Source organism: Pseudorca crassidens, chromosome 7 (genome assembly GCF_039906515.1).
Source record: "Pseudorca crassidens isolate mPseCra1 chromosome 7, mPseCra1.hap1, whole genome shotgun sequence".
In the NCBI taxonomy this organism is placed as follows: Eukaryota; Metazoa; Chordata; class Mammalia; order Artiodactyla; family Delphinidae; genus Pseudorca; species Pseudorca crassidens.
The window spans coordinates 91,752,745-91,768,873 of record NC_090302.1 but is presented as its reverse complement, the minus strand read 5'-3'; the positions used below and the strand labels follow the sequence as shown (position 1 = coordinate 91,768,873).

General features: G+C 37.1%; 1 protein-coding gene across 4 annotated transcripts in view; it reads left to right on the top strand.

Moving 5' to 3' along the window:
* MFSD14B (major facilitator superfamily domain containing 14B) overlaps positions 1-16,129 on the top strand; it is a 78,431-nt gene that overhangs the window by 60,241 nt on the left and 2,061 nt on the right. For all 4 annotated transcript variants that reach the window (XM_067744986.1, XM_067744988.1, XM_067744987.1 and 1 more), the window contains exons 5-11: positions 208-322; positions 5,728-5,946; positions 7,576-7,689; positions 10,615-10,686; positions 12,111-12,223; positions 13,718-13,815; positions 15,569-15,711. In XM_067744986.1, coding sequence (XP_067601087.1) covers positions 208-322; positions 5,728-5,946; positions 7,576-7,689; positions 10,615-10,686; positions 12,111-12,223; positions 13,718-13,815; positions 15,569-15,711 — 874 coding nt within the window. The remainder of the gene's footprint in view (positions 1-207; positions 323-5,727; positions 5,947-7,575; positions 7,690-10,614; positions 10,687-12,110; positions 12,224-13,717; positions 13,816-15,568; positions 15,712-16,129) is intronic.

Genomic DNA, 16,129 nt, shown 5'->3' with positions numbered 1-16,129 from the left:
CCCTTGAACAATGACAAAATTAGTATGTTTCTCCTTCCTCTCCATCTTGATTATAATTTTATTAGTTGTCCTCTATATCTTTAAATATACATGTATTTTTTAAATTTATTTGTTGGTTTATAGTCTTTACATGGTATCTTTGGCTTTGGTTATAGAAGTGTGTATACACTACCTCTCTCATGGGTGTTTAAAATAATCTTTTTATAGGTGGTATTTTGCAATGATTTCCATGTCTGGAGTCTTCTCAGTCACGTTCTCTGTGATATTTGCCTATGTAGCTGATGTTACTCAGGAGCATGAGCGAAGTACTGCTTATGGATGGGTAAGATAATAGATTGTTTTTTAATCAGAGAAATAATGAACATTCTACTAAAAATTCACTGGAAAGTGAGATTTTATTAAAATAGTGTTAAATATTGACTTATGTAAAAGAAAATCCAAAGCAATTGAAATGAAAAAGGAGACTTATGAGAAGTTAAAAATAGCAAGATAGAAATTGCTAGTAATTTATTTTCTGGTTTTAGTGTTGTAAGATTGGCAGGATGTGTTGAGTTGTCAGTTGCAAAGTTTTTCTAAAGTTGGTTTGATTTGTTTCTTGTTAGCTAATCTCTTGAGGAAACATAACAGTAAACAAGTGCTACGATCATAGGTCTCTGTGTACCTAATAAGAATTGGAGAGGTGATAAAACCTCAGCCATGTTAATCCATTGTTACTGTATTGCTAGTTGTGTGACTCGGGCACTTATTTGGGACATGGTACTACAGAAAAAGGACTACATTCATTCAGCAAATAATTGCTGAGTGTAAAACAAAAGTTATAGGAGAACTTTTTTGGGTAATTGACAATCATTTCTAATTTTCTTAGGCAAGGTAATGGCACTGTGGTTACATAGGGGAAGAAAGACCTGTAGAAGATGGCAGGCTGAAGCCATTTAGGTCAGAGTGTCACAACTCTGAAAATTACTTAAGTGGTTCAAGGGGAAAAGATGACAGGCGAGCATTTGTGGGTATGTGTTCAGTGTGTGAACCTCTTGGGGTAATTGGGTGTGGACAGGAAAAATTTTCCCTTCTTCCCTTTTAGGTTCTTTGGCCAGCATAATAATTAAATTGACGTAAGACAGATTAACAGGAGAAAAACAAATTTAATTTCATTTGTATGGGAGTCCCACAAAGATGTGAGATACTCAAGGAAAGTCAGGCAATTGAGGCTTATATACCATCCTGAGCTAAGGAGAAAGAGGGTAGGGGTCTGGGGCTTCAAAGGGAAGGAAGACAATTCACAGGAAGATGAGAGCAAATATCTGGTAAACAAATGTTTGCCATTCCATGCAGATAAGTCTGATATAAAAAGTTATCTTTACTATTTGCTCTCTTCCTGGCATAGGCCTCCTGTCTAAATTCTTTTAGGCTGTTAAGGGAAAGGTAAAAAGCTTTTCCTGAGTCTCCTGGGTCTTAATTGCCTTCAGCTAAAAACAATCTACATGCCAAAGTGGCACATTTTGGGGTGGCTTATTCTGCTCCCCTTCAGTGTGCAGTGTGCACTTCTCTCCACTTTCCTGTGTTTGAAATGTTTATAGTAAGAAGATGGAAGAAGAAAGATGATCTGGCTGGGTTGTTGAATGTTTGGAGGGGGATTGAATGCCAGAAACTCAGGTGACTTCTCTCCTGAGTCTTACTTTTTCTTTTAAATCCCACTTCCTAGAAGACAGTAAGTAGTCATTCAGTGTTGACTGAATGAATAATTGTATGGATCAATGATGGACATATAAGTCAGTCACTGCTGTTCCACAGAACACAACAGCAATTTTTACTTTGTTGACTTTAGACATCAGTAGTTTAAAAACTTCTCCTTCGACCCCACTTACCCTGTAGCTATTACTTGCTCTCTCCTTTCCTTCTTCCCTCCTTCCCTGAACGTTTCTCATGTCATGTCCTAAAACAGGGGCATCTCCAGAGTGCTGCGGAGGAGGATAGAGGGAGAAGCAGATAGGAAGGCTTCAAAGAAGGCAGGGTGTTCAAGGTGGGCTCTCAGGGTCGGTCAGCAGATTTGAGGGGTGCCAGAAGCCTCATTTATCACACTTGTGCAGCTTTTCTCAACATCACAGAAAACACTCATTTCCCTCCAATTTTGTTCGATTTTTGTTCCTTGCTTCCACCAGAAAAACCCCTCATGAAGCTGTTGTGCTAAGCAGTCGTACTTAGGAAAGATTTCAGAGAGAGAGAGAGTTCTGGAACCAAAGTGATCATGACTTAGTTCCCCTGTCTCCAGCTCAGTTCTTCATCTGTAAAATGGCAATTATAATAATGGCTGTTCGTAGGTATGTTGAGAGAAGTTAGTGAGAGGAGCGCCCTACTGAAGTGTGCCCTCAGCCAGCATGTAAGGCTTCCTGGACTTGGTCACAGGACCCAGGATTTGGCCAGTGGCTAACCTTTACATTTACCTCTACATGTCAGATGTTGAGATGACAAACCTGAAAAAAGTAAAAGAAAAAAAGCTTGCAGGCTACCTTACAGATATAGGAGGATTTATTGCCAGTTAATTATAGGATTGTCAATCAAGTCTAGCTGAAATTCTAAGAAGCATTTTGAGATCTGTTAAAGAATATATATGTATATCTTCCTTACTGAAACTCCTCCAGTAAACAAAGAAAAGTGGTAATTTCTTTCAATGGCTGCAATAATGAATTTAAGTTAATGCTCATTGAGAGACTGTTGTGGTGAAGTCATCCTTTAGATTTATTCACTCGTGTCGTATTGAGTGTTAAAGAGGGATTTTAGATAAATACACAAACTAAGCAAGTAGGCTGCTTTAAGTTTTAAGAAAGATGCAACATTTTACATAGAATTTCATGGGGCCATAGATTCTCAGAAACTCATTCAACAAATATTTATTGAGCAATGTAACTAATCAAATAAAACAATTAGGAAACCACTGCTGCTCCCTGTCCCCTTCTGATATTTGAAATTTGGTGACTAACCTTTTTATTTTCATTTCCATATTCCACATGATTAAATTGGCTCTCAGAGTATTCATTATTAAATATTTTAATAACAGATTTTTTCCCACTAAATTCCTGTTGTTTCTCACTATTACTACATGTATATAATAATTATGTTTTACTTTTTGCATACTTGAAGAAATTAAACTGATCTTTAAGTGTTATACCTGCTTCAGTGGACCGCTAAGGGAATGGAGGGAGGAAGATTAGGGTATTATAGGTGGGCATTAGTAGACAGAGAGATGGGAGGAGGAAATCCTGAGCACTGTAGGACCTAAACAAATTGGGCTGTGTTAGGAGGAGGGGATAGGCCTGCCCCTCTGTGTCTGAGAGAATTTGCCTTGCGGTACCATCTAAGTCAAGTTATGAAGCTTTCAAGTCTTCAGATACATAGACTTGTAAATAATAATGCTCATGTCTTTTTCGTGGTTTGCAAGACTTAAAGATTCTCATTAAGATTTCTGCCTTTGGTAATTTCTCCATGGCAGTGTACAAATGTTTGAATTATGGAAATACCAGAAAATAGAGCACTTCTCCCTTAGAGCAGTGTTGCAGGATACATCACATGGATGGGAAAGATGAATTTAAAAGTTTACCATGGTTTGGAGTGCATCATTTATTGATAATGAGCATTAATCTCATAATCAATCATTATTTATCCCTCTTGTTTATATCTGAAGTAGTTACTGTATCCCCTTCAAATTTGTGGGGGAGCTTAGTAAAGAAGGCAGTCATTTTCTGTTCAAAACTGATGTATCGTGTATTCTTATATATTAAATTATTGTTATATAGATAATAATTTAATTCCATTGTTCTTTTTTTTTTGCGGTATGTGGGCCTCTCACTGTTGTGGTCTCTCCCGTTGCGGAGCACAGGCTCCGGACGCGCAGGCTCAATGGCCATGGCTCATGGGCCCAGCCGCTCCGCGGCATGTGGGATCCTCCCGGACCGGGGCACGAACCCGTGTCCCCTGCATCGGCAGGTGGACTCTCAACCACTGCACCACAAGGGAAGCCCAATTCCATTGTTCTTAATGACCAAATCTTGAGTTATTGAACAGTCTTTATCTTAGAAAATGTCCAATTGGCTAGAATAGAATTATGATAGTAGAATTAGAAATGTCTTTGACAAATAACGAAATAAATGATTGAGTGTTTTCTTCTGTATACTCCATGATCTTTAGATTCTTTACACTTGGAATGCTGTGGAATTATAGAAGCACTTTTAGCTGAAATTTAGGTCTAAGTCTGTGCATTTTAGTGAGAAAGATTAATTTGAGAAATTGGAAAATGGCTTCCAGTTCTTGCTCATCTATGTGAACTTAAGACATATATTGTTTCTTTATTTGTATATTGAGTTGTAGAATATCTTCTCAATTTACATACAGTAATTTGATAAGGATTAAGTAGTGGAAAACTGTTATGAATAAATGAATGAATGACCCATTTTGTGCAGGTATGATGTTGTTAGTATTAGCACCTGAGGACCCTGCAGCAGTGCTTCCGTAGCACGTGAGGATGCTGCAGGAGTGCTCCCATAGCTGTTTGCATGTCATTGCAATTTATAATATAAAGTTACATGATTGCCTTGATCTTCTTAAATAAAATGAAAAACCCTGAAGGGCAGGAGCTCTGTCTTCTTATTTATCTGGCACATAGTAGATGCTCAATAAATATTGAACCAGGGAATTCCTGTTCCCCAAATTAGAATTCTCTATACTCCCTTTTTTTCTCCAGAAATTTTTTTACTTTTGGCTTTTATAATATTTTTAGTATAATACTAATTTCCAATACGTTGTATTATCACATTCAGTTGGGGGGTGATGGATGAAGAAAAAATGTTATTGGCTACCCAGGAGTCATAATTTCAATCATAGATAATGATTTCTGTAGTTTCTGTTAAAATCCATTAGAAGTTTAAATAACCAACTTATTATAAATGTGCTTTTGACACTCAGTCTGGTTATAATTTGGAGACTGCCCATTTAAGCTTCTGAACATTCAGATTACATTTCAGAATAAAGGGAGCTTTCTACGTGCTTGTAGGAAAGCAGTGTGAAGAAGCTTCACATGGATTCAAGTTGCAAGGGTGATCAGTTGAGTCAGTGGTCTCTGGTATTAGGTGGAGGTTGGGGATGACAGCATGACAAAAGTCCCTAGCCTGGGGATTTCTCCATTTAAAAAGCTTTGACATCTCCCTCAACAAATCTTTTCGGATTTTTTGTTGTTGTTATAGCTTTTTCTAAGATTACCAGAGATTTTTCCCCCTCTCAGTGCTAATGAAATGGTGAAACAGTACATGTTTTTGGAAGATGAAATCAAGCCTAGTCTCTGAGTAATTTGTAGATTTTATCATCAACCCTGCAGAAATTTTTTTCATACCTTTCTCTCTACATCCCCATTCCCCAAATAAAGAAGATTAAAACATGTATATTTTATTTATGGGGAAGGTTTTACAATTTTTATTTCTAACAAATCATTATTTTGTATTCTTGTAGCTTTCTAGAATAACTCCAATTAGTTAATAGCTTATGAACAAGTCCTTAAAACAAAATTACTTTCATTCTTTTTCATTCTTAAAAGTTGTGTGCAGCACAATCCTTTTGTCTTTTTAAAGCCAGGGATGGATGACTTTAGGTATGTACCTGTGGGAACCTGGATGAGAACAGGAATATAGCTGTGCACCTGCAGCAGATGGGACCCTGGGTGAGAGTGTGCTTTTTCCATAGGTCTCAGCCACATTTGCAGCCAGTCTGGTCAGCAGCCCAGCCATTGGAGCATACCTGTCCGCCAGTTATGGAGACAGCCTTGTTGTGCTGGTGGCCACAGTGGTGGCTCTTCTGGACATCTGCTTCATCTTATTGGCTGTTCCAGAATCTTTGCCAGAGAAAATGAGACCTCTTTCCTGGGGAGCTCAGATTTCTTGGAAACAAGCAGACCCTTTTGCGGTAAATAAAAACATGAAAACATTTACTTTCCTAAATATCTTTCTAAGCCATGCAAATAAAAGAACATTCCTGCAGCCTCAAGCATCCTAGCAGTTGTTGATCTATTTTTTTTTTTCCCAGTAAAAATAGAAAAAATGTATTTGCAAGTAAGGGAATGAGGTAGACTGTATACCAAGGAATATATAGAATTGCTACTTCTTAAGTCAAACGTGGTTATCCTGTGGGAAGAGACAAGAAATGTCCAGTTTATCCCTGATGAAGACTTGGGAAGGAAGGTTTTTTTCTTTTTGCATAGTTGTTTTCATCCTTCTTTTAACAAAATAAATGAAAGTGGCCATTTGAAGAGGTTGTTTCGATTCACTTAAATTCAAAAAGGTTAAATACATTTGGACCGACTAAAGTAGTTATTATCTAAGTTGTTAACATACACCCACGTTGAACAGAGGCTTTGAACTTGTCTTTTGCAGATTGAGTAGAGTTTGTTTTCTCTTTTGTCATGGGGGAATCCCATTAACAACTAGAAAAAGTACTGAGAAGAAGAATCTTCTCTCCCCACCTTCTCTGGTTTGAAATTGTTCTTGAAGAAAATATGTGCGGAAAAATATAACCAGAGATTTGATATTTGCATTTTTCCCTTAAGTTTACCTTTTAGGAAAAATACATATAAAAAAACTAACTCATGAGAAATTCTTTTCTAAAAAGCTCCCTCATTATATGACCTGGGGACCCTGCTCATTCTGTTTGTGCTGTAATGTCAGATATCAAGAAGTAGGTGTGGAGAAAAGGAAACCAGGAGTGGAGCCAGTCAGACCTCCCACCTTGTCAAGCTACACAGAGAAATTCCTCTGTGAAGTGGAACTATTGTGGCTTACTTTTCAGGGCTGTTACGAGGATTGCAGTGAATGTATATAAATTAACCAGTCTAGTGTCTGGTATATAGCAGGGTCCCAATAGACATTAGCTACTTTTGCTTTTAATTATGTGAAGGTTACAGTTATGATCACCTAGAATGCACTGCAGAATTCTACACTCTGTAGACAACTTTTGGTGCACCTTTTGGTCTACTCAAACATCCTGTGTAGAGAGGAGTATAGGATTTTGGACAAGGTTGTAACATTCAAAAAGTTGTTACTGGTCAGAGAATCTTGTCGTCACTGACCCCATGGCTGGAGCATACTTTTTTGTCTACCAATTTTAAAGGCAAATTTAATGCTAACATTTAAAAAAATAGAGTAAATTTATGTGTAATGAAAACACTGTACTGTTTATGGCTTTAAAGGAGTTGTATTATGAATGAAAGAGAGAGAGGAGATTTTCTTAAAAGGTTCTGGAGCAATGTTTTTTCAGGGTCTGTTCATAGGACGTTCAGGGTCTGTTTCAGGATGTGAACCAGTATTGTTAACAAAGAGAGAAAGCTGTAATATTTGAAACATACCTCTGAAATTAGGACTTGTAACCTCCTTAAAGAGATGGTGATAGATTTAATGTTAAGGCTCAATTCCTTTTATAATCCATTCAACTTTTGTTATCCACCTTAATAGATCAAAACAGTGCAGCCAATATCCCAGAATATCAGTGACATCAGTATCTATTTGCTTTTAATATGTTTCTGTTTCTGCTTATTCCTAGTCACTGAAGAAAGTTGGAAAAGATTCTACTGTCTTACTAATCTGCATCACCGTTTTTCTTTCATACCTTCCTGAGGCTGGACAGTATTCAAGTTTTTTCCTCTATCTCAGGCAGGTGAGTAGTGAGTGCCTAGTAGCTTTTGAACATGAGGAAAACCAGAGATTGGGATCTGGCTAGAGGTGTTTTGTGGGAAAACACTGTAGAGAAAAAAAATGTGTTAACTTGCTTCTAGTTATAAATGTAGGTGCTGACATATAATTAGTAGTCAGGAGACCTTTAGTGCAATAATTTTAAACACACAATAAAATGTTTACTGTGGAAAAAATTTCTTTGAGAGTTATACAGAAAGAGAATTAGTAGAAACAGAATTTATTAAATCTTTAATAATACCCATTAAATTTCACAGAGAGGTAAAGTTTATTTCAGAAGTGCCCTGACCCCTGGGTCTGATCACAGCCAGCTTGCTTAGCCATCTGTAGTAGGCCATAGCTCAACACCACTGTAGACTTCAAGGTGGCTCACAAACAATAACCAAAATAATCTTTTCTCCCTTCTGATTTTTCTCTTTAAAAATTTACACTTTGGGCTTCCCTGGTGGCGCAGTGGTTGAGAGTCCGCCTGCCGATGCAGGGTACGCGGGTTCGTGCCCCGGTCTGGGAAGATCCCACATGCCGCGGAGCAGCTGGGCCCGTGAGCCATGGCCGCTGAGCCTGCGTGTTCGGAGCCTGTGCTCCACAACGGGACAGGCCACAACAGTGAGAGGCCCGCGTACCGCACACAAAAAAATTACACTTTGTCCTCCCCAAAAGGCAATTGACTTACAGCAATTAAAAAAAAAAGTTCCCTTTTCCAACTGTTGTTTTAGGTCTCTGGGATTGCTAAGACCTGAGTTGCCTTCCATTGCAATCCTGTCTTGGTCTTTTACTGATTTCACTAGAAGTCCTCCTGCTAATGGTTTACTTCACTTTGTCAGAGCAAGCCTCCTCCTAAGATAAATTCCTCTATTTTTAGAGATATTTTTAAATAAAATTTGTTAAATTCTCCATTCTCATAGTTTTCCTGAGAGTATGAGACTATAATATTTTATATGGTGGCACGTTTAAGTAAAACGTTTTTCAAGCAGTTTTATTTTTGGTTTTGCTCATTATGGTGGGTGGATGCTGGAGATTCGGACGGAAGAGTGGTGAGATAGTGTGGTTAATGTAGAAAATTATATATGCATATATTAAATTACATTAAATTTGCATTTAATATAGAAAATAATGTAGGAAAAATGGGAAAGTCCAAGGAAGAAAGTGAAAAAACATGTCTCCTTTTCAAAGTGTTCAACATAGAGTTCCCAGCAAATCTATTTCTAGGTATATAGCCAAGAGAATTGAAAACACATACCTATACAAAAACTCTTACACAAATTATTATTCATAGTAGCCAAAAAGTAAAAACAACCCATATGCCTATTAACTGATGAAATGGATCAACAAATGTGAAATATCTATACAATGGAATGTTATTATTTGGCAGTAAAAAGCAATGAAGCACTGATACACGCTACAACATGGGTGAACTTTGAAAACATTATAAGTGAAAGAAGCCAGACCATATATAGTATGATTCCATTTGTATGAAATGCTCAGAATAAATAAATCCATAGAGATAGAAAGTAGATTACTGGCTAGGTGGTAGAGTAGGCTGGGGGAATGGGAATCCTAATGGGGTACGATGTTTCTTTGAGGAGTGATGAGAGCTTTTAAAATTGATCATGGTGATAATTTCCCAACTCTGTGAATATAAAACTAAAACCATTGAATTGTACACTTGTAATGGGTGAATTGTATGGTATTTTAATTCTGTCTCAATAAAGCTGTTTTAAAAAGTATATTTACGGGGGGTGTGGGGAGGGATGGACTGGGAGTTTGGGGTTAGTAGATGCAAACTATTACATATAGAATGGATGGACAACAGGGTCCTACTGTATAGCACAAAGAACTATATATTCAGTGTCCTGGGATAAACCATAATGGAAAAGAATATAAAAGAGAATGTATATTATGCATAACTGAGTCACTTTGCTGTACAGCAGAAACTGATGCATTTTAAATCAACAATACTTCAATTAAAAATATATATATATTTACAAATTAGACTGAGAAATAGATTCCAATTTTTAAAAATTGCATTTGATTAGAGAGTAATAGGATATTATTAATGTCAGCAGCACTGGTTTGGGAACCAGAGGTTCTAACTCTAACTCTTTTTATTAGCTAGTTGTGTAACTTGAAGCAACACGGTCATTTATGAAATGTGAAGATTGTATACAATAATTTTTAAAGCTTTTTTGGAATTTTATAAAGTTTCAATAGATAGGGCAAATAAAAACTTGATATTTAAAACTTAAAAGTTTTAGTAGGCATTTCGGAGCTGCTGTTCAGATTAAGAGGCTTAGAAATCATTACCAGCTAACTTTGGCTGCCTATTAGAATTAGAATCACCATGGAAGCTTTTTAAAACATACCTGTGTCTGGGCCCAGAGAGTCTGATTTAATTGGTCTCAAGTGGATTCCAGCATCTCATTTCTCCTCTCTCCCTTCTTCTCTTCTCCCCTTCTCTGTTGCCCACATGATTTTAATGTGCAGCCAAAGTTGAGAGCCACTGACTTTGCCAGTGAGCATACTCTGTGTTGGCAGCATCAAAAATCGAATCATTTTCTTCATGTTCTCTCCAACGCTTGATAATGTTATGTTTGTCTCTTGGTGGGTTGCAGATGGGGATGGATATGAAAAAAATAGGTAGGCCTACAATAGAAAATATTATCTTAATATTTAATATTTGTTAAATTAAGTTGTGCCACTTATAATGATTTCTTATGACAGATTTAGATATAAATTATTGGTTAAATAGGTTCAACTTTGAGCACTGCCTAATTTGCCATTGTCAAGGTTTTATGAACTTTCCTCAACTATTTTATTTTATGGCTTTAATGGAACATAACATTCCTTATTTTTATAATATCTGTATTACAAAGTGTTTTCATTTCCACAGGTCATAGGTTTTGGATCTGTTAAAATTGCAGCATTCATAGCTATGGTAGGAATTCTTTCTATTGTGGCTCAGGTGAGTGTTATTTTACCCATCCTTTTTTTTTTTTTTAGTGTTTTTAATCTGAAGTAACTGTAGATTCATAGGAAGCTGCAAAGAAATATTCATGGAGATCTCCTGCATCACTACCTCAGTTCCCCTCCTCCTCTGCCATGGTAACATCTTGTGTCCTGTGGTACAATATCAAACCCAGTAAACTGACAATGGATACAGACCATAGAGTTATTCCATTTTTAATAGAATCTTAAGGTTATGATTTAGGAGGAATTTAACACAACTTTTCAATACTTTGTAGAGCATGTGTTGTTACCTCTAATGGATCAATTCAGCAAATAAAAATTTGCTTTTACAACCACCAGCCACAATCTAACTCCAGTATTGCAAAATTAACCAGAAAAATGTTTCAATGTTATTTTAATATTGAAAAGTAATGAAGGTGAAAAGCAGAAATGAAATTTTGTAACTATTACAATCCTTGCTATCCCCAGGACTGAAGAAATGGTGGTAAGTCAGTATGTTAGGATATATGTAATGAGTAAAGAGTATTTATTAAACGTTTCCCCATCTATTATAGGACCACAAAAGGCAGGGCATATGTGCTTTAAATTAATTCATTGATATGCTTAGGTGCATTCACTATATCATATGGGACTATTATGAGGCTATTTTCCTGGAACCGCTATATGCTGCTTTAAAGCATGGTAGGCCAGGTGGAGCATTCTTCTGTGATAACTCTTTCAAAGAGAAATGAGAAGCCTGCAAAACTGCTTTGCCCAAATATTAGAATTGACAAGGCTTATAGGAATGCATCAAACCAAGGGCCTTTTATTTTTTTTAACTGTATCAGCAAATGTAAATTATGTTAAACTTTCAAGTTGCTTATGGTTTTGGCTTGTTTTTTATATTAACTCTGGTTAGTCAGTTAGCCCAGATTCACCTTTTATCCTATGCCTTTTCAGGCTATATCACCTAAGTTTTTAGTAGAGTATATATTTGTTAAAATCACATTTGTATCAGTCCAACTTTGTGAAACTGTTAACCCCCACCAAAATCCCACATACTCTGTAAATGTTCATCAGGGGTTTGCTATTCACTGGTAGTTAAATTATTGGCATTTCTCCAAAGAGACAGAGGCATTTTCTTCTCAATCACAGTAACTGTTGAACAGCTGTGATGACCTTTTGGGAAGTGATAAGCACCAGATAAACAGGTTTCTGGGGAGGAGGCCGAAGGCCCTGAGCCCAGGTTAGTCTGGGAAGGCCCCGAAGTTTCACCCCTTTTGAGCTACATCAGTACTGCATGGCCTCCAAGGTCTTAGGTCAGGTGGTCTGCTATTTTGAGATTCTTGGTCACCATTAATGGGCTTCCCCACAGAACTTGCATCAGATCTTGTGCTTGTATTCATATGATTACTCAGGATTATCCCCTTTGCTTTGCAGACGGTCTTTCTTACCATCTTGATGAGGTCATTGGGGAATAAGAACACCGTTCTCCTTGGTTTGGGTTTTCAGATGTTCCAGTTAGCCTGGTACGGTTTTGGATCTCAGGCATGGTAAGCCTCTCCCATAGATTCTTATGAACTAATAGACAGATGTATCTTTTAGAGGAGCTCGAATTAGTTGAGTGTGATGTGAAGGAAGCAGGAGTTATTTTACTGGCATAGTGTATTCAACATTTCAAAAACTGTTTAGACTTAATTTGGGAAAGGGTAGAGCTGGTAATTTAGGATTATTTGTATAGATTGCCTTCACCTCAGCAGGCTTTCAGTGAGTTGTTACTTCCTCCGACCCTCCAAAAAAAAGTTTTATGCCTAATTTTTAAACACATTTGTCAGTTTTTGGAGACAACACATTATAGGCAAAAACAAAACAAGAAGACAAGGAAAAATGACTGATTATGGTGGGATTTATTACTATCATTAGCTGAGTGACTTTGGACAGTGACATAACCTTTATAATACAAAGCATATGAGTTAGATGAACACTGAGATCTCCTCCAGAATCTTGTATATCCTGATCAGTTATTACTCCTAATGTATTAGATTCCCATTAAGAGGAAGGAAGGTCAAATTAAGCCCTGTGGAATAAGAAGAAATAAAAAGAATTTTGAGTGCTATTTTGTTGTGTGGCAAGTTTCCCTATGTGCCTGGCTACCAAATACTAGAGTCCATATCTCCGTTTTAGATATTTGAATTGGTCCCCATTTTGCAGTCATAAATGGATGACACAATTTAGAAGAACTCGAAATGCTTTAGGTGGTCAGTGGTTGATTCTTTTTGTTCTTGGAAATCTTAATTTCATCCCATGAACTTTGATTCAGTAGCTGATTCAGTCAAACTCATGCTACCTTAGAAAGATTCTGTCAACCTAAAGGGTTTTTCCTTTTAAGTAAGGACGTGCATGTCATCCCCCAGAGAGTCTGGCCAAGCAGGTTTTAAGCCCAGTTGGGGCCTCACTTTGCTCACACTCAACGCCTAATACTGACACACATGTAGGTCCCTTTCATTGAGAAAAAAACAAAGGTCTAAAGGAAGCACACTTGGAAGTCTGCAGGATGTCATCCTGAACTTCAGGTCTCTGAAGTGTTATGTGCCACCAACTTTTTCTGTAGGTGACACACAACACTTTATTGAGGGGTAGAAAACTGAGCAGCTCAAAGACAGTATGGAGGTGAGCCTTTGAGAAGTACAAAGAAAAAAGTGGAAAATTGGTAGTGAAAATGTGGTATTTATAGGAACAAGAAATCCTTCTGCATTTCATTGAGCTTGCATCTAAATACGGTAATAGGGAAACTAGGAAGAAGAACAGATTTGACAGAGGTAAAATAAAGAAATGAAACTTTCCCAGCCCGTGAAGTGATCAGTATAAACAGATGCATAACCTTCTAGGTTAAAAAAAAAAATCCATTTTTAAAGAGGAAAAAAATAAATGCAACTTAACACAAGAAAACAGAAAGCATTTAGTGCTTTTGCCATTGATTGTACTCTGAACAGCAAGCTCATTGGGGCTGGCCTGCTCCCTGACCGCAGCCTGTCCTGTCATTGCAGGATGATGTGGGCAGCAGGGACCGTGGCCGCCATGTCCAGCATCACATTTCCAGCAGTCAGTGCCCTCGTCTCTCGGAATGCAGAGTCAGATCAGCAAGGTGAGGTCACTGTTTTCCTCCTTCAACGGAGACGTACCTGCCATAAGCATGAGCAACTCTGACTCTCTCTTCACATTAACAAAGCAAGAGGTTACAGCCATGTGGTCCTGCTCAACAATCATACCTATTTACTTTGGCAAATAGGAAAATTCTGTTTTCCTTCCTACTTTGATCTTTGATCATATTTTTGAAATCTGGACTCAGCAGGTCAGAATACTAAGATAGTTATCCATTTTCTCTTTTCAGTTTTGACTCCTCTTTTATTTGTCACTGTTAGAATTTACTAGACTTTAATCATATTTTAACAGACTAGTTAGTAAAACAATGAGGTCTTTATTTAATCACTGAAATTTCTTTAATTTGGAATCACTCAAAGTCCATTACTCAATTTAGGAAATGATTCTTTGAGTGGACAAAGAAAAATAAATCTGAGTAGTTCTTGATAATTGGATGCAGAGTGAGAGACAAAATTAAGATGACTGTGTAGAGTAGCACTCTGTCTAGACTCTTCATCCTTCTTGTGCCTCTGGCTTCCCTATCAAGCAGTTCCTACTGCCAAAATTAGTCCTTTTCTTTCACCATCACTTAATGGCTTACCTGACTGTAGTCAGGAAGTAGTGAATTTTAGAAGAAAAAAATTTTAATGCCTTAGAGATATTTCTAAAGTTTCAATTAAAAACTAGATTGGAAAAGCTAGTTTATTCATTGGAACTATTTTTCCGCATCAGAAATTAGCCATCTTATTCATATCTACTTTTTTTTAATGTTTTTTTTTTTTTTTAACAGTAGGTCCTTGTTGGTTATCTATTTTAAACATAGCAGTATCATTTGAAGACCACAAATTCTGTGTGTTACCCTGGTTATGTTAACTTAGCTGACTGCATCCTTGGGGAGGTGTTGTGCTTAAAGTAAAGGCATGAGCTATCTGTGAAGGATGGGCATTGCCTTGGCATCTAAGAGACACTATCCTATCTCTCAGGGCATGAATTTTCTTTGGCTTTTTTTATGCTTACATGTATTAATACAGATGTTTCTAAATGTCAGCATATAAACTTATTAGAACACACTGTATTAGGGTGAATTATATTTGACCATTTTTGATTTACAGAAATATTCATCTCATGATTCAAGCTAATTTTTGACCTGCCACATTAGATACCAGAGATATCTAGAAATTAGCACTTGGATTTTTCAGTAGAGGTGTACAGGGAGATGGACCTGGAATATGGAGGTCACTGTGAGGAACAGAATCTGTCTGAAGGTGCTGGGAGCACACAGCATCAGGACCTCTGTGGACTCACACATGGGCAGGGATACAAGAGGCAAAGGGCAGATTTTTATTGTAAAAGTGCCATTAAGTGAGTAGAAAAGGAAAATCTCAATCCACAGAAAAGTGTAAATTGCCTATAAATGGAGAATATTAAAACTTTTTTATTATTCCCTGATTATAGGAAGATCTGCTGTTAGGGAATTCAGCCTCAAAAGGATTTTAGAAACATCACTGTCATTTCATACCCTATAGATCTTAGGACATTGAGTGAGGACAACATTAAAAGGACATAGAAAACCAAGGAAACATTTGTGCAATGAATGAAAATATGATGGGTAAAGTCCCTAAAATATCCTTTCCACAGCCCAGACTACTCAGTCCAGCAGAATCAGTATTTCATATTAGTAAGAAAGTACTGTTAAGTCTCCAGTCTTGAGATGCTTATCTGAGAAGACTGGCTCCCTTCTCTTTTTTCTGACTTAGGAGTTGCCCAAGGTATCATAACTGGAATAAGAGGACTGTGTAATGGCCTGGGGCCAGCCCTGTATGGCTTCATATTCTACATGTTCCACGTGGAACTGACTGAGTTGGAACTGGAATTGAATTCTAACAATGCTGCCCTGCAGGTAATTTGGTAATAAGTCTAGGTTTACAATAGCAGTTGTGTCTGATTATAGCAAAATCTTCTGACCTTAAATTTGGAAAGTGTTCTTATTTTTATAATACTATTGTATTTGACAGTAGTAAGTGCTATGTTCATTGCTTCCTGGGACTAGGGAGGGATCATTTCAGTGATTTAATATCTTATATAAAAGATTTGTCTTAACTTTGTTCAGATTCTGTTTTCACCTATATAATTACTCTGATCAGAATGCTGTCCTCTGGTGAAGCTCAGGCCAAATAAAAGATGAAATGACCTAAAATTCCAGCTAGAATTTGAGCTAGAGTGCTTTTTCTACTATTTATTTGCTATTACTTCCCTCCTTCCAAGCTATATTTAATATAGATTTCTATACAAAATTGGAATTACTGTTCATGTACATA